The 18,664-nt window shown below is 46.0% G+C and overlaps 1 protein-coding gene across 1 annotated transcript; it reads right to left on the bottom strand.

The window, feature by feature from the left end:
* Window positions 1-158: 158 nt before the first annotated feature.
* On the bottom strand, window positions 159-17,311 carry Rdh12 (retinol dehydrogenase 12). The gene is made up of 7 exons (XM_004649276.2): window positions 17,151-17,311; window positions 14,442-14,560; window positions 12,898-13,053; window positions 12,056-12,160; window positions 10,059-10,268; window positions 7,752-7,941; window positions 159-903 (listed from the first exon to the last, which is right to left on the bottom strand). The coding sequence occupies exons 1-7, from the start codon at window positions 17,216-17,218 to the stop codon at window positions 801-803; spliced, it is 951 nt and encodes a 316-aa protein (XP_004649333.1). The 5' UTR covers window positions 17,219-17,311; the 3' UTR covers window positions 159-800.
* Between the last annotated feature and the right edge of the window lie 1,353 nt (window positions 17,312-18,664).

Below are 18,664 nucleotides of genomic sequence, written 5' to 3'. Positions count from 1 at the left end.
TTTTAATTCATTTTATTTTGAGGTAGAGTCTCACTCTAGCCCAGGCTGACATGCAACTCACTCTATAGTTTTAGGCTGGTCTTGAACTCAGGACGATCCTCCTACCTCTGACTCCCAAGTGCTAGGATTAAAGGTGTGTGGCACCACACCCGGCACAAGTCTTTATTTTCTCTAAACTTTGAAATAAAGGGAACTCATTAGGAAAAAAAAAAAAAAGACGCCATCTCCATAATAGAAAATGGGAACTTCCAGCTTCATGCAGTGGCTTCAGGATGCTCGAAGGAAGACAGCAAATGTGGCCAAGGTTAGCTGGGCTCTTCCTGAGCTGGTCCAGACTCCAAGGTTATGACCAGCATTTCATTTCAAATAGGAAATGAAGTCAATCATGTTTGAGGCTACAGTCCATGGAAATACGTGATGCGAATGCTCCTGTCACCTCCACTGAGCATGCGGGTGAGTGCTACAGGTGTTGTGAGGAAACTGACCCTGTTTTCCAGGCTCTTCTGCCACCCCCATGGCCAGCCTGGCATATGCCTGGTCCTCTTGCCCTAGAAGTTTGCCAAGTCTCCAAATTTTTGAGAAAAGTAATTTGTGGGTACGAACACCATGTACTGAGGTAGCCTCACAAGAAGGTTGGATGTATAAAGGTTTCTTGAAGGAGAAGGGTCAGGAGGCTCAGAGCAGGCAAGGTTCACAGCTGCAACTGGCCAGGAGGATAACTCTTTAGGGTTAGCCTTTTCTTTGGTTCTCCTTTCTTTATGGCGTGGATTGAGCCTGATAAAGCCATGGCCTCCCTCCAGTTACTCCCACTGGATTCCTAGAAGCTCACAGCTGACATGCCACAGGCGCTCAGCTGTTTTCTTGTTTCGGGCTCTTGGAGACACCCAGGTCTTCTTGCAGTCACTAGAGAGCAGACAGGGGTGGGTATTAGGAACAAGAATTGGCAGTCTGGGAATGCTTCTGGCCCTCTTCTCAGAATATTTTTGTAAATACAAAAAACTTAAGGTGGGTTAGAGGGATGGTTTAGCGGTTAAGGCATTTGCCTGCAAAGCCAAAGGACCCAGTTTCAATTCCCCAGGACCCACGTTAGCCAGATGCACGAGGGGACACATGCGTCTGGAGTTTGTTTGCAGTGGCTGGAAGTCCTGGTGCATCCATTCTCTCCCCCCCCCCACCTCTCTCTCCCACTTTCTCCATCAAATAAATAAATAAATAAAAATTTTAAAAAACATCATGTACTAGAATCAAAGAAACTACATTGACATACATTTAAAGATATTTTAAGGTCAGGGGTAGTGGTATGTGCCTGTAATCCTACCACTTGAGAGACCGAAGGAGGAAGCTCAGGAGTTCAAGGTCATTTTTGGCTACATAGTGAGTTTGAGGTCAACGTGGGCTACATGAGACCCTGTCTCAAAAATGATATATGTGGGCTGGAGAGATGGCTTAGCGGTTAAGCGCTTGCCTGTAAAGCCTAAGGACCCCGGTTCGAGGCTCGGTTCCCCAGGTCCCATGTTAGCCAGATGCACAAGGGGGCGCACGCGTCTGGAGTTCGTTTGCAGAGGCTGGAAGCCCTGGCGCGCCCATTCTCTCTCTCCCTCTATCTGTCTTTCTCTCTGTGTCTGTCACTCTCAAAAAAATAAATAAATAAATAAAATTATTAATAAAAAAAAATGATATATGTAGCCGGGCGTGGTGGCTCATGCCTTTAATCCCAGCACTTGGGAGGCAGAGGTAGGAGGATTGCCGTGATTTCGAGGCCACCCTGAGACTCCATAGTGAATCCCAGGTCAGCCGGAGCCAGAGTGAGACCCTATCTCGAAAAAACAACAACAAAAAACATACACACACACACACACACACACACACACACACACACACACACACATGCTGGGGACTGGAGAGATGGCTCGGTGATTAAGAGCGCTACTTGCACAAGCATAAGGGTCTGAGGAGGCTCGAGACTGCTTGAGTTCCAGTCCCCAGCATCTACATAAACATCTGGGTGTGGCAATACACATCTGTAACCCGGATTCTGTGGGGAGGGGGCAGAGGTCAAAGAATCAGTGGGGCTTGCCTGGGGGATGAAGGGGCGATGAGAGAGCAAGCTCCAGGATCAGTAAGAGACTCTGTCTCATGGAGAAACAAGTGGAAGAGAGATGGAGGGAACACTCAGCATTCTCCTCTGGCTGCCATATGTGTGTGCACAGGGCACCACATCTGCACACACACACACACACATGCATGCATCATTCACCATATATACACATGCCACACCACACATATGACACACATGTGCAAAACAGTATGTGTATTGCAAATGTGTGACGTGGCGTTCTTCATTAGTATACTCTACAGCAAGTCTAGTGCCAGAACTCACCACCAGCAGAAATAGTATTATGAACCTGCAACTATAAAGAGGCAAGAAAACATCGGTTGTGCTCCAGTGACAAGGGCACAGACATCACCTTGCTACCGTGGGCCATCACAATGCTCACCACATATGAAAATGCTATTTCATTTGGAAATTTGTGAATCTGAGGATGAAGTTATTCTATCCAGAGTCACTGGTATCCCTACACTAAGCACTGTCTTGTTCTAGAGTGCCCCAGAAGGTACTGGGCATTACAGGGGTAATGAGGTAGGAGTATATTTCTCACAGTGTTTTTTTTTTTTTGAAATAGTATTTTTCTAACTTCCTCTATGGCCTTTGGATAATGAAGAAAAGTCTATCACTTAAACCACTTACTCTTGTTTGTTTGTTTGTTTTTATTTATTTGAGAATGACAGAGAGAGAGAGAGAGAGAGAGAGAGAGAGAGAGAGAATGGGCGCGCCAGGGCTTCCAGCCACTGCAAACGAACTCCAGACGCGTGCGCCCCCTTGTGCATCTGGCTAACGTGGGACCTGGGGAACCGAGCCTCGAACCGGGGTCCTTAGGCTTCACAAGCAAGCGCTTAACCGCTAAGCCATCTCTCCAGCCCGACCACCTACTCTTTTTAAATTTACTTTTTAAATTTTTATTTATTTATTTAAGAGCAACAGACAGAGAGATAAAAAAGCAGATAGATAGAGAGAAGGGGCGCACCAGAGCCTGAAGCCACTGCAAACTCCAGCTGCATGCACAACTTTGTGCATCTGGCTTATGTGGGTCCTGGGGAACTGAGCCTTGAACTGGGTCCTTAGACTTCACAGGCAAGCACTTAACCGCTAAGCTATCTCTCCAGCCCTAATCTATTTATTTCTTTGAGAGAGAGAGAAAGAGGCTGAGAAAGAATGGGTGAACCAGGGCCTCTAGCCACTGCAAAAAAAAAAAAACTCCAAATGCATGCACCACTTTGTGTATCTGGCTTATGTGGGTACTGGAGAATTGAACCTGAGTCCTTAGGCTTCACAGGCAAGCATTTAACCACTAAGCCATCTCTCCAGCCCTAAACCACTTTTAAAAAATAGTCTTGGGGGCTGGAGAGATGGCTTAGCGGTTAAGCGCTTGCCTATGAAGCCTAAGGACCCTAGTTCAAGGCTCAATTCCTCAGGACCCACGTTAGCCAGATGCACAAGGAGGTGCACGTGTCTGGAGTTCGTTTGCAGTGGCTGGAGGCCCTGGCGCGCCCATTCTCTCTCAAATAAATAAATAAAATTAAAAAAATAGTCTTGGGCTAAGGAGTTAAGGAGTTTGCCTGAGAAGCCTAAGGACCCTGGTTCATTTCCCTGGGACCCACGTAAGCCCAATGCACAAGGGGGCACATGCATCTGGGGTTCGTTTGCAGTGGCTGGAGGCCCTGGCGTGCCCATTCTCTCTTTCTCTCTATTTGCCTCTTTCTCTCTCTCAAATAAATAAATAAAATATTTTAAAAATAGTTTTATTTAAACCAGGCATGGTGGTGCATGTCTTTAATCCCAGCACTCGGGAGGAAGAGGTAGGAGAATCACTGTGAGTTCAAGGCTACCCTAAGACTACATAATGAATTCCAGGTCAGCCTGGACTAGAATGAAACCCTACATTGGAAAAAAAAAAAAAAACAAAAGTCTTGTTTGCCTTTGTTTATGTATTATCATATAGTTTTTCTGTCTTTTTTATACAAACTTTTATATAAAATTCAGTTTGGAGAGAAATCCTTTCTCTTGTTAAATTGTATTTTAATTATATAAGCAAATGAATAAATAAAGTCTGCTTTTTAAATAATAAAGAGATATCTAGGGAGCTGGGGAAATGGCTTAGCGGTTAAGGAGTTTACCTACAAAGCCTAAGGACCCCGGCTCAATTCCCCACGACCCACATAAGCCAGAAGCACATGGGGGCACATGTGTCTGAAGTTCGTTTGCAGTGGCTAAAGGCCCTAGCACGCCCATTCTCTCTTTCTCTCTGCCTCCTCTTCTTCTCTCTCTCTCTCAAATAAATATAGAAAAAAGATATTTAAATTTAAAATATCTAGAATAAAAAGTTAAAATCTGCTTTCATACAATGCCTGACTCTCTCTCAAACACCTTTTAATAAACCACTACTAACCAATGGCCTGGTGTCTTTTCAGGCTGTTCTCTAAGTGTTTACAGTGAATATTTACATAGTTTTGCATTATAGTTTTCCTCATAATGTTATATTACCAAACTATTCTTATTAATTAAATATTATCTAAAAATATGTTTGTATGATATTTGTCATAGCTTTAATGCAGTAACACATTCTAGAGTCAATTTGATCAATAAAAACACACTACAAACCACAAACATGAACTATATACATAATTTAAATTTTTTTTCTGGGAGTCATGGCATACACCCTTAATCCCAGCACTCAGGAGGCAGAGGTAGGAAGATCACTGTGAGTTAGAGGCCAGTTTGAGACTACATAGTGAATTCCAGGTCAGTCTGGACTAGACCAAGACCATACCTCAAAAAATAAATAAATAAGTAAATAAAATAAAATCAACTTGGCATGATGGGACTGACTGTAATTCTAGAATTCAGGAGGCTAAAATAGGAAGATCACAAGTTTCAGACAAGATCAGGTGACACAGCCAGCTTGTGCTATAAAGTGAGACTCTGTCTCAAAAAAGTAATCAGCAGTTCAAGGCACTTGCTGGCAAAGCCTGCCAGCCTGGGTTTGATTCCCAATGCACAAAGTTGTACATGATTCTGGAGTTCATTTGCAATGGTCTTGGTGTGCTCATTCTTTTTCTCTCCCTCTCCTTGCAAATGAATAAATTTTTAATTTTTTAATTTATTTGAGAGAGAGAGAAAATAAATGGGTATTTCAGGACCTCTAGCCACTGCAAACAAACTCCAGACACCTGTGCCACCTTATGCATCTGGCTTTATGTGGGTACTTGGGAATCAAACCTGGGTCCCTTGGCTTTGCCAGCAAGCACCTTAACTGTCTAGCCCCAAAAAGCATTTTTTAAAAAATCAAAAATAACAAACAAACAAACAAAAAAGTAAAAAGAAATGGTGGAGCCAGGTGTGGTAGCGCAACCTTTAATCCCAGCACTCAGGAGGCAGACGTAAGGTTGCTGTGAGCTTGAGGCCAGTCTGAGACTACATAGTAAATTCCAGGTCAGCCTGGGCTAGAGCTAGACCCTACCTCAAAAAAGGGGGAGGCTGGAAAGATGGCTTAGCTCATGCCTGCAAAGCTTAAGGACCCAGGTTCGATTCTTCAGGTCCCACATAAGCCAGATGCACATGGTGGGCATGTGTCTGGAGTTTGTTTGCAGGGGCTGAAAGCCCTGGCACATCCATTATCTCTCTATCTCTCTGCCTCAAGTATATAAATAAAAATAAATCTTTAAAAACAAAACAAAACAAAACAAGAAACAACAACAAAAAGGCTGGAGGGATTGCTTAGTGGTTAAGGTGTTTGCCTGCAAAGCCAAAGGACCCAGGTTCGATTCCCCAGGACCTACGTAAGCCAGATACACAAGGCGGCACATGCATCTGGTTTATTTTCAGTGACTGGAGGCCCTGGCATGCCCATTTTTTTCTCTGTCTCTCTCTCTCTCTCTCTCTCTCAAATAAATAAATAAATAAAAAAATTTAGTCAGGCATGGTGGCACACGCCTTTAATCCCAGCACTCAGGAGGCAGAGGTAGAAGGATCGCTTTGAGTTCGAGGCCACCCTGAGACTACATAGTGAATTCCAGGTCAGCCTGGGCCAGAGTGAGACCCTACCTTGAAAAACCAAAATAAATAAATAAATAAATAAATAAAAGTTAAAACTATATATCTTGTTTAGCCAAATATAGACATAATTGGTATAAAAATTATAAATGAGACATTTTGCATTTCTTTTCAACACATCCATCTTAAATTTTACACTTATAGTACATTCTTGGACTAGTAATATTTCAAGTGTCCATTGGTAACCACAGTAACTGGCACAGCTCTGATGTTAGACTCCTCAGTATAAACCCCAGGTCTACTAATTATGAACTCCATGTACTTTAACTAGTGTTCAAATTATCCTGTACTTCCATTTCCTAAATAAGATGAGGATAGAATTACCTACTTCTCAGAATTAATATACATACGACACTTAGGTGAGTGCCAAGCACATTATCAGAGTCAAGCAGCATTAGCTGCTATCGTCTATCCATTCCCCTGTGGCTGGAAGCTGAAGTTACTCCCAGTGTTTCCCTTGACAAATGGTGCATTGCTTAACCAAGAGAGCGGAGCAGACTGGGCTAGCTTAAGTCATAAGATGGGGAAGAGGTATAATGCTGGGCTTCCCTTGATTCTCAAGCTGTGATCTTACATTGAGCTTGTTTTTAGATTCAGTACTGAAATACCTGTTTCTATATCCCAACAGATAATATCAATCTTGACAGCGCCTGGAGACAGGGTTGGCAATGAGCCCTCCCCTTCACACTCTGTGCCAAGTGGTATCAAAGAGTTCATGAGGCCAGGGGAGGGAGATGACACAGTGGATACAGTGCCCACCACTCAAGCCAGAGTACCCCAGTTCATTCCCTGGACCGTAGGCAAAAAGCTGGAAGCCACAGTGGACTTCCGCAATCCCAGCATGTTGTGCTAATGGCAGGATGGAAGACAGAGACAGGACCACTTCCCAGAAGACCATGGCAAGCACAGAAGAGAACAGTACAGCGAGAAGGCAGAGAGAACTCCTGCTTTAGATGAGGGGACAGGCCGGGTATGGTGGCGCACGCCTTTAATCCCAGCACTCGGGAGGCAGAGGTAGGAGGATTGCCATGAGTTCAAGGCCACCATGAGACTCTTAGTGAGTTCCAGGTTAGCCTGGGCTAGAGTAAAACCCTACCTTGAAAAACAAAATAACAAACAAACAAAATCAAAATCAAAATGAGGTGGACAGGTAAGGACCCACAAGTTATTTTCTGACCTCCACACACATGCATATGCCCACACTTGAACATGCACACACCACACACAAAACACACATGTGTGCACACACACATGCGTGCATGCACATACACAAGGAATTCATGAGACAAGTCAGCCAAAAGCTTAAAGAGAAAAAGAATCGAGAGGACTGGCTTGCATTCCTCCCATGGCATAACCAACAGACGGACTTCAAGAGCTTCCAGAAAGCTACACTGTTTACAAGGAAATGTGTGTGAAAGTAGGGGCATAAACAGGGATTTGGTCAACCATAATAGTCCAACGTTGTTTTCTTGAAAAACTAACAGGCCCAGCCAAGCCTAGATTTCATAACTGGTCACAGATCAGGGCGTGACTCACACATCCACGGGCGGGGGGAGACCCCCACACCGTCACTGCACACCTGAAGTACTTGCCACTCAGGGGCTCCAGGCCCTCGGCCAGGGCACAGTGCAGGCTGGTCTGCGCCCCCTGCCGGGTGGACTTGACGAAGGGGGAGAAAAGCCGCCAGAACAGGCACATCAGGAAAGAGTGTCGGACAAGCTCGGAGCTGACGATGCCTGGGTGCACGGCGTAGGTGGTAACCCCTGTCCCTAGGGTGAAGAGAACACAGTGAGGCCAGGGACATGCTCCGAGCCCTGCCGCAAAATATACAAATGAGAAGGGACTTGAGAAACCCAAGTCCAGGCTTCAGAAGGTTCTACGCCTAGCCAGGCGGAATCAACTCAGTCTTGAGTTGATCTGCTCCAAGAGAAGGGTCCTTCTATTTCGATTTCTTCTTTATACTGGGACTTAAGAACCATGGATAAAACAACGTACGAGAAGTAGTAGTATCGATTATCAATAGCAGTACCTTTGCCAGGAGGAGCTTTGGGCAGCAATCTGTATGAGAGTTGGGCGTAGGGTCTAGTTTGGGAAGCACATTGTATGAGGTGTGGATTAAAACACATTAATGGGGGCCAGGAAGGTGGCACATGCCTTCAGTCTCAGTAATCGGGCTGGGATAGGAAGAGCAGGTCGAGGCCAGGCTGGGGTTATAGGGTGAGTTCCCCATCAGCCTGAGCTACAGGGAGATCCTACCTCTTAAAAAGCTGGGTGTGGGAGCTGGGCCTTTAGTCCTAGTACATGGGAGGCAGAGGTAGGTGGATTGCTGTGAGTTCAAGGACACCCTGAGACTACATAGTGAATTCTAGGTCAGCCTGGGCTAGAAAGAGAAACCTTACCTAGGGTGGGGGGTGTAAGGGGTGCTGGGTGTGGGGCTGAGGAGATGGCTTAGCAGTTGGGATACTTGCCTGCAAAGTCAAAGGACCCAGGTTTGATTCCCCAGTACCCACATAAGCCAGATGTACAAGGTGGCAGATGTGTCTGGAGTTTGTTTGCTATTGCTATGGCTAGAGGCCCTGGTATGCCTATTCTCTCTCTGTGTGCCTTGCTCTCTCTCTCTCAAGTAAATAAATAAAAATAAAACATATAAAAAAAAAACAGGGCTGGAGAATGGCTTATCAGCTAAGGCGCTTACCTACAAAGCCAAAGGACCCAGGTTCAATTACCGAGAACCCACATAAGCCAGATGCACAAGGGGGTGCACACATCTGGAGTTCATTTGCAGAGGCTGGAGGCCCTGGCATGCCCATTCTCTCTCTCTCTTCCTCCCTGCCTATTTCTACATCTCTCTCTCTCTCTGTCTCAAATAAATAAATAAATAAAATTGTTTAAAAAATAGGTGTGGTGGTACACACCTTTAATCCCAGCACTCTGGAGGCAGAGATAGGGTTAGGAGGACTGCTGTGAGTTCAAGGCCAGCCTGAAACTACAAGTGAATTCCAGGTCAGCCTGGGCTAGAGCAAGACTCTACCACAAAAAAAAAAGAAAAAAAAAGAAAAAAGAAAAAAGAAAAAAAACAAACCAGGCCTCACCTCGTTTTATAGCTAAAGAGATGAAGTCAGGGAAGTTAAAGGGACCTGTTCACATCCAGACAGGGCAAGTGAAGGAGAGCAAGAACTCAAACCCAGGGGCCTGAAATCCAGCCCCCGCTCCCTGGCTGCAGGCAATGACCACTCTGTAGCTCAACTCACCACAGGACTTGGCAAATGGCATACAAGAGGAAACACTCTGGGCTCCAGAATTCTGACTCCTTTATGGACTATAGAAGGAGTCCCTGAGATATAGTCTGATGACTCCTTCACTTGCCAGATAATCTTAAACTGGCCATTTCCTTGGACCTCACCTCTGACCTATAAAATAGGAATAATAATGCCCACTCTGCCTATTGCAAAGAGTGATTGTGAAAATCAAATGAGATGACAGATATAAGATAATAGGCAACAAACAGGGTGCCTAATACCTAGTCAATATGAAGCTTCCTGAAGGGCAAAGACTATGTTCTGTTTATTTTTATTTATTGATTTTTATTAGAGAGAGAATGAGAATGAGTGTGCCAGGACCTCAAGCTACTACAAACAAACTCTAGACTCAAGCGCCACCATGTGCATGCGGTTCTGGGGAGTTGAACCTGGGTCCTTAGTCTTCTCAGGCAAGCGCCTTAACCGCTAAGCCATCTCTCCAGTCCTATAAACTCATTCTTAGTGTACAGTTACTACTGAAGTATACACATTTAGCAGCCTGGCTCCAGAAGGTTCTACGAACCTGTAATCTGGACCGCAGACCTTGCTTTTTATTATGTTAACCCTGGTACTTCTCCGACACTTACCTTGGAGCCTGCTGGCCAGCTCTCGAGTGAAAAGGACGTTGGCCAGCTTGCTATGACAATAGGCAAAACCGCTGCAGTAGCGCTTCTCACCCTGGAGATCGTGGAAGCGAATCTTGCCGACATGGTGGACCACTGAGGATAGGTTTACCACCCGGGCGGGGGCAGACTCCTTCAGGCGCCCCAAGAGCAGGTAGGTAAGAAGAAAGTGGCCTACAAGGACAGCGGGCAGAGAAAGTGAGAGTGGCAGCCCAGGCTCAGGGTGTGGGAGCTGATGACAAGACTTCAGCATTGTTAGTTCACTATCTTCTGGGTGTGAACAAAGGTGGATAACAGGAGTAACTCAGTGCTGATGGTCACCCGGTCTGAGTTAGCATATTCTCCAAGACAAGGAGCACAGCCAGACTGTAAAGCAACAATACTTAATCTACATTTGTTTGTAACTCTGCTTTTGTCCCACTTCTGGCTCCCCACAGTCGTCTCCCCCCACACACACACAACGAAGAGCCCCTGTATACTCAGGTATGGAAAGAAAGCCAGACCAGGGCTGGAGAGACGGCTCAGTGGTTAAAGGCATTTGCTTACAAAGCCTCACGACCAGGGTTTGATTCCTTAGTAACCATGTAATGTTGGATACACAAGGTAGAACCTGTCTCCGGAGTTCATTTTCAGTGGCAGAAGACGCTGGTATGTTCATTCATATTCTCTGTCTCTCTCTCTAATAAACAAATATTTTTTTAAATTTTGTTTTGTTGTTTATTTTTATTTATTTATTTGAGAGTGACAGACAGAGAGAGAAAAAGGCAGACAGAAAGAGAGAGAGAGAATGGGCGCGCCAGGGCCTCCAGCCACTGCAAACAAACTCCAGATGTGTGCGCCCCCTTGTGCATCTGGCTAACGTGGATCCTGGGGAACCGAGCCTCGAACCAGGGCCCTTAGGCTTCGCAGGCAAGCGCTTAACCGCTAAGCCATCTCTCCAGCCCTAAAACAAATATTTTTAAAAGAAGGCTACACTAGTAAGGGAAAAATAGCATTTGCTTCATATCCAAGAACATGGTCCATGCTCTGCCCACCCCCACCACCTTGACCTCTAGGTCCATCCACTTGAACTCTAACCCCTAGCCTGTTTCGTGTCTCAGGTTTTCAAAGCTTACTAACTCTACAGACAAATCTTCAGCTATTTTTGGCTCCCGTACAAATGTGACTCCTCCAGCCAAACCCAGATTGCTGCACACTTACCGTCTAGCCCTGTCTGGCAAGCCCTGCGCTGGCCCTGACCCATCCAAGAATAACCTTCTCCCTGCTATCTGCTGAGCCTGTGTTTTCTGACTGGAGCTGGCAGGAGAGTCACTTTTTAGCCTGCTCAGTAGGATACCGTGCTAAGAAGCAATATGTGCAGTATACTGGAATCCTAGGCTCTGTGGAGATCAATGAGGAGTTCAAGATGAAGGTTCTAGAGGGGAGATCCTCACCACTGGTACAAGGCCATCTTCCTACAGAGAATGAGGTAGGAATGCCTCACACTTTTAAAATTGAGAACTTTAATACATGAACAGATTGCAAACTGGTCATATTCCCATTGAGTTCTAATCTTGTGTCCCCTCTCCCTCAGTCCCATTTTCCTGAGGGCCTGCCTCAGCAGGGTTATTGGTAATCACTATGGGTTCATGAATGCACCAGTTTTTCTCTCTCTCTTTCGGTATGTGTTGAGGAGGGATAATACCTCAGACTATACCTTCTTACCCCAAGGTTGTTGCATTTTTTCTGTCCCCATCTTAAGCCTTGGAGGGTGTATTATAAGCCCCTACTTTGATGAGTTTTGAGTCTCCTCAGTGTCAACCACCATCTCTCTGGAGGAGGTCCCAGGCTATCAGTAAGAGCAGCACTCATGTTTAATCCAGTACTTCCTCTGTAATGTCTCCTGGGCCCTGGCAGATGTGATAGAGATGGCTTGTCTCATGCCAGGATGCCTCTCTTTGTAGCCACCCTAGGATACTCACCCAAGTGGTTGACCCCTAGGTGAGTTTCAAAGCCATCAGCTGTCTTGGAATATGGACACATCATCACTCCTGCATTGTTGATCAGAATATGGAGCTGTTTTTCCTCTGTGGCACACAACCAAGGAGAAGTCGTGGTTAGCAGAGTGTCTACTGGCCATCCATCACAGCCCTGAGCACTCACCCCTTGCTTTCATCTGTGAACTGTCTCTGTTGTCTCTCACTCTGCTTCTTTCCTCTAAATAAAATGTCAGCTGCCAACAGCTACCCCCCCCCACACACACACTCCATTTGAACCTATCTCAGTGGTATTCAACCACCATCATGATTGGGTTTCTAATTTCCCTTGCTCCTGGACATTTTGTTCATTTAGATGGCTGATGTGTACTAACTACTGACCCTGGGCCAGGCCCACACTGCTGGGTCCTGGGAATCCAGCGATAAAAACAAGGCAGACCTGACCCCTGCCCCTCAGAGAATCTGTAGTCCTTGGTAGACGCTGGCCATTTTCCAAAACCCAGGTGCATTTTGGCAGTGGCACAAACTCATCTAGTGCCTGTGTGGCCATAGGTGGTTGATCTTCTGGAGTAAAGAAGAAAGTGGCATCCAGGCCACACCTGGATGCCAAGGCACAAGCCCAGACAGGGAGATGACACCTGCAACGTTCCCAGTGTGGAGCAGAACGTTGATAAGGATCCCGCCTAGCCTGTCCACCCACCATCCCTTGCCCTTCCCTGCCCTGTTGAGTCATGTGGCAGAACCTGTCCAGTGGGATCATGACAGCGGCGAAGGCCCAGGGTGGAGCAGCCATTCCTGCTTTCCTAGCTCCTCCACGGGAGCCTCACCTGCCAAGAAGCCCTCGGCAAAGGCACGGATGGATTTGGTGTCCGAGAGGTCCAGTTTCCGCACCAGCACCTGGGAGTTCTTGGTGTCTGCTCGGATCTCGCTGGCCGCAGACTCTCCCTTCAGTACATCCCGACATGCGATGTATACCCGCGCTCCTGGGGCCCAAGCAAGGTGGGCAGTGTGTTCAGAGGCACAATAAGTGAGGACGGGGCTGGTGGACAGAGTGCTCTCCAGCCACTCCTAAAGCGTCTTTCTATCCCCACCGTCTGCTGGCACTGCTGCTTGGTCTTGCTGTCACCTTAACCCCAGGCTGGAAACCTGGTCGGACACTTTGATATTTAATTTTTTTTTTTCTGAGGCAAGCCCAACAGACTGGTCTTTTTTTTTTTTTTTTAATGAGAGAGAGAGAATTGGCATGCCAGGATCTCCAGCCACTGTAATCAACTCCAGACACATGCGCCACCTTGTGCACATGTGCGACCTTATGAGCTTGCATTACCTTGTGTGTCTGACTTATGTGGGACCTGGAAAGTCAAACATGGGTCCTTAAGCTTTGAAGGCCAGTACCTTAACTGCTAAGCCATCTCCCCACCCATGACATTTAATTTTGCTTAGTGGACTGGACAGATGGCTTAGTAGTTAAGGCCCTTGCCTGCAAAGTCTAAAAACCCAGGTTCAATTCCCTAGTACCCACATAAAACAGATGCACAAGGTGGTGCATGCATCTGGAGTTCATTTGCAGTGGCTAGAGGCTCTGGCATGCCCATTCTTTCTCTCTCTATTTGTCTCTCTTTCTCTCTCAAATAAATAAATAAAATATTTTTAAAAAAATAAAAATAATGTCAGGCATGGTGGTGCACACCTTTAATCCTAGCACTTGAGAAGCAGAGATAGGAGGATTGCCATGAATTCAAGGCCACCCTGAGACTGCATAGTGAATTCTAGGTCAGCCTGAGCTAGAATGAGACTCTACCTTGAAAAACCAAAAACTAAAAATAAATAAAACAAAAAAAAGTTATCAAGGTTCAATTTCCCAGGACCCATGTAAGCCAGATGCACAAGGTAGCACATGAGCCTGGAGTTTGTATACAGTGGCTGAAGGCCTTGGTGCACCCATCCTCTCTCTGTCTCTCAAATAAATAAGATAACTAAATAACAATAAAAATAATTTTGGTTAGTATATGGTGGTGCATGCCTCTAATCCCAGCACTCAGGAAGCAAAGGTAGGAAGATTGTGTGGTTCAGGGTCAACCTGGGCTAGAGAGAGACCCTACCTTGACAGCAAAACAAAGAAATAACTGATGACTAATGTCACACAGACATCATTTTCCTTATTCCCTGTAATAGGGAAGGGACAGGGAGGAAGGGAGGTGTGTTAGAAGTCACAGTATGAGTTAGTATTACATTGGACTTGGAGCCTAGCTTCCATGAATTCCTATCACAGACTCTAAACCCAGGAAGGAAGAAGGACAAGGAAATGAGGGCAGAGTGCCAATAAGGGCAGGAAGCATGGCCCTACAGGGCCGGAAGAATAAACACTCACCTCTGCGAGCCAGCTCCCTGGCTGTCTCCTTGCCAATGCCCGTGTTGGCACCCGTGATCACCACTACTTTCCCAGGAAGCTGCACGTTCGTTCTACAAACTCCACCAGCAAAGAACTTCCTGCAACCAAGGAAAACAAAAGTACCATACACCGTCTCCCACAAATTCCTGATGAGAGGCACAAAATCAAGTTCCCAAGCCCCAAAGTGGGAGATCTTTTAAGTTGGAGTCATATCACTTGAAGGAGCTAATTTACATGGGCCATTTTGTTTTCTATTAGGCAATATAGTTGCCAGCTCATAGGCACAGGTTGGAAGTTCATGTGTTCAGAGGCTACACATGGTCATCTGGGCAAACAGAATAAGTGCTCTTGAGCCAGGGCCAATGTAGACATTCTTTGTTGGATCATGAAGATATAACAGTCTCATTTCTAGAGGTTCTCAGAGGTCAACGTCATGAACATAATGGAACCAGTGGTTCTGGGTGTTAGGTCTCCAGTAGATACCATGGGAACTGGGGAATAGAATATACAAATACCACCCTTGGGCCACCCTAAGCCTTAGACAGTAGGGCATCCTCAGAGGCTTTCTGCCATCCTATTAGGAATCTGGGTGTGCATTGTAGGGTGTGTGTGCATATGATGTGTGTGTTTGTGTGTACATGTGTGGAGGTCAGAGGATAACAATGTGTGCAGGCCCTTACCTTCCCCCTTAAAGCAGGGCCTCTTGTTTCTTCTGGCTCCCCAGAGAGGCATGCTGGGATTACAGATGCTCACTGCAGCAGTCAGCTTTACACTGGTTCTGGGGTCCAGACTCAGGTCCTCATGATTGTGCAGTAAGTGCTTTACCCCCTGAGCCATCTCCCCAGTCCCATATTAGGGGTTTAACATGGCCATTGGCACACACAGAAAATCTCCCTTGTTTGACTCCTCAAGTTCCCCAAAACAGGACTAGTGAAGACAGAACCAACATTTCCTGGGTGTCACTGACTGTCGGACACCAGGCTAGGCACTTTCCATACACACTACTTTCTCAGGACAGGCACCTTCCCCCATTTCCTGTATTTGAATCTTCTCTGCCTCTCCAGTATCATTTCCACATTACAGTGGAGAAAACTGAAGCCCAGAGAAGCTTACATCCTTTCAAATAATGGCAAAACTGGAATTTGAATCCACTTGTCTATGTTAGGATCTGGAATGACACTCTGTCACCAATATGTCATTTAACCTTCTTAATTATTGGTAGTTTTAAAACTCTCTACTAGGAACACACATGTCTTTGACACCTCCAGGAATCCTACAGTGAAAGTGCCAATTCCACAACATTTATTGAGAGTAGTGTCGAGGAGAGGAAGTTCATTTCCTTCCCAGGTGAACCTAAGAGAATAGGGTTGGGGAGATGACTCAACAGTTATGCCATTTGCTTGCAAAGCCTGATGGCCCTGGTTCAATTCCCTAGTACCCATGTAAATCCAGATGCACAAAGTGGCACATGCATCTGGAGTTCATTTGCAGTGGCAGGAAGCCCTGGTGCCCCCCACACTCTCTCTTGTTCTGTTTTTCTCTATCTCAAATAAATAAATTTTCAAAAATTATAAACAAAAAAATCCTAAGGTGGGGGTGCTGGAGAGACCACTTGGTGGTTAAAGGCGCTTGCTTGCCAAGCCTGGAAGTCTGATGACCCAGGTTTGATTTCCCAATACCCACGTAAAGTCAGATGCACACAGTGGCACATGTGTCTGGAGTTCATGTGTATATATTTATTTATTTATTTGAGACAGAAAGAGGGAAGGACAGAGAGAATTTGAGAAAATGGGTGTGCCAGAGCCTCCAGCCACTGCAAACAAGTGACAGACACATGCACCATCTTGTGCACCTGGCTTACGTGAGATCTGGAGAATCAAGCCTGGGTCCTTAAGGCTTCACAGGCAAGCGCCTTGACCGCTAAGTCATCTCTCCAGCCCACATTAAAAAAAGAGAGAGAGAGAGTTCTACACAGTGGTAAAGAAAAATGCAGTTATGAAATTTGCAGAAAAATGGATGGACCTGGAAAGGATTATACTAAGTGAGGTAACCCAGGCCCAGAAAGCCAAGCGCCACATGTTCTCTCTCATATGTGGATCCTAGCTACAGATGATTGGGCTTCTGCATGAGAAGGAAAATACTTAGTAGCAGAAGCCAGTAAGTTAAAAAGGAGACATAAAGGGAAGAGAAAGGAAGGGAGGAGGGTACTTAATAGGTTGATATTGTATATATGTAAGTACAATGATTGAGATGGGGAGGTAATATGATGGAGAATGGAATTTCAAAGGGGAAAGTGTGGGAGGGAGGGAATTACAATGGGATATTTTTTTATAATCATGGAAAATGCTAATAAAAATTTTAAAAAGAAAAGAAAAGAAAAGAAAAACCTAAGGGAACAGAATGACGACACCGGGTCTCTCACCTAAGTCACACTGAACTACTTCACAGTCACCCACTCAGGCTCGGCTGGCATCAGCATTCACGTCAGCCCTACCTCCCTCCACCCCACGGGCTGCCTTCTCCCTTTCCACCGGGCACCTAGAACCCCTCCTTTCTTCATGCTTTTCCTGCTCTAACTTTTTTTTTTTTTCCTTCAGCCTCCTTCCCTTGCTCTTTTTGTAGCATCTGAGAACCGGCTACCAAGGCAGGGTTTTGTAAACTATTGCTAGTTGTTGAATTAAGGCAAACCTGATGGATGGAGCGGTCAGGTACAGGAGTGAGAGGAAGGAGGTGAGCAGTCCCAAAGCAACCAGCATCTCTGGAACTTCCTCAGCGGCAGCGGCGGCTGCTGCTATAACCCCAGGCTGGGCTCCTGGTCTGCCTCTTGCTCCTCTTACACCGGGACGTTCTCCAACAGCCTTGGCTTTTGGCAGAGAGCGCAGAATCCTATTTAAATCCGAGAGCTGTCAGAGCAGAGTCTCCTGGGAAATGTAGTCCTGGAAGGGAGGAGCTTGAGGAAATACTGCGGTTTTACATTTACTGGCAAAGAGAATGTGGGGAAACTGGACTTAACTGCCTCTTGGTTTTCCCACTCTAAGTTGTGTTTCTTTTCCAGAGGATGTGTTTCTTCAAAAACCTCTCCTCTGTTCCTGCGAGATAGGATTTTAACAACAGACTTCAGAAAAGCAATGCATAGTGATGCCCCTCCTGTAGCCTAAATAACTTAGGAGGCTGAGGCAGAACGAGCACTTGAGCCTATAAGTTCGAGACCAGCCTAAGCAATATAACAAGACCCTGTCTCAAAAAACTAAAAACAAGCAGGCTGGGGCCATCGATGGCTCAGTGGCTAAGAGCACTTGTTGCACAAGCATGAGCACCTGAGTTTGATCCCCAGCACCCACGTAAAAAGCTGAGCTTGAGCTGGGAGTGGTGGTGCACACCTTTAATCCCAGCACTTGGGAGGCAGAGGTAGGAGGATCTCTGTGAGTTCAGCGCCACCCTGAGACTATGAGATCCAGGTCAGCCTGAGCTAGAATGAGACCTTACCTCAAAAAACCAAAAACGAAAAAAAAAGGCTGAGCATGGCTGCGCGTGCCTGTGACCTGTGACTCCTGCAATAAGCATGGCCTGGACAGGAGAACCACGCTAGCCAGCCTGCCTCGCCAGAGTACAGGGAGCTCCAGATTCACTGAGACACTTGGCCTAGGGAAATAAGGCAGAAAAGTAGTAGAGGAGACCCCCAACGTCCAACTCGGGCTTCCACATGCATGTGCATGGGGTGTACGCCACACGAACACACACACACACAAAAGAAACCCCATAAAAATAAGAAAAACAGGCAAACGAAAAAATAACCCAAGGCTGGAGAGATGGCTTAGCGGTTAAGGCACTTGTCTGCAAAGCCAAAGGACCCAAGTTCGAGTCCCTAGGACCCATGTAAACCAGATGCGCAGGGTGGTACCTGCAGTGGCTGGAGGCCCTGGTACACCCATTTTCTCTCTCTTTCATTGTCTCTCTGTCTCAAATAAATAAATATACTTTAAAAAATAATCCAGCAGGTGCCGGGAGTGTTGGTGCACGCCTTTAATCCCAGCACTCAGGAGGCAGAAGTAGAAGGATCACTGTGAGTTCAAGGCCACCCTGAGACTACACAGTGAATTCCAGGTCAGCCTGAGCTCAAGTGAGACCCTACCTAGAAAAACCAAAAATAAAAATAAAAAATAAAGAACTCTGCGTGCTGGATGTGGTGGTACATGCTTTTA

Source organism: Jaculus jaculus, chromosome 7 (genome assembly GCF_020740685.1).
Source record: "Jaculus jaculus isolate mJacJac1 chromosome 7, mJacJac1.mat.Y.cur, whole genome shotgun sequence".
NCBI classification, from domain to species: Eukaryota; Metazoa; Chordata; class Mammalia; order Rodentia; family Dipodidae; genus Jaculus; species Jaculus jaculus.
This window is presented reverse-complemented; position numbering and strand designations above follow the sequence as displayed.

Bases quoted from the DNA above. Each gene is read 5' to 3' on its own strand.
- Rdh12 (XM_004649276.2), bottom strand. From the start codon at position 17,218: ATGCTGGTTGCTTTGGGACTGCTCACCTCCTTCCTCTCACTCCTGTAC. The intron at 12,161-12,897 runs GTGAGGCTCCCG...TGTGTGCCACAG, and splicing joins TGCCGAGGGCTTCTTGGCAG to AGGAAAAACAGCTCCATATT. The intron at 904-7,751 runs GTGTGCAGTGAC...TCTGCTCTCTAG, and splicing joins CTGAGTGGCAAGTACTTCAG to TGACTGCAAGAAGACCTGGG.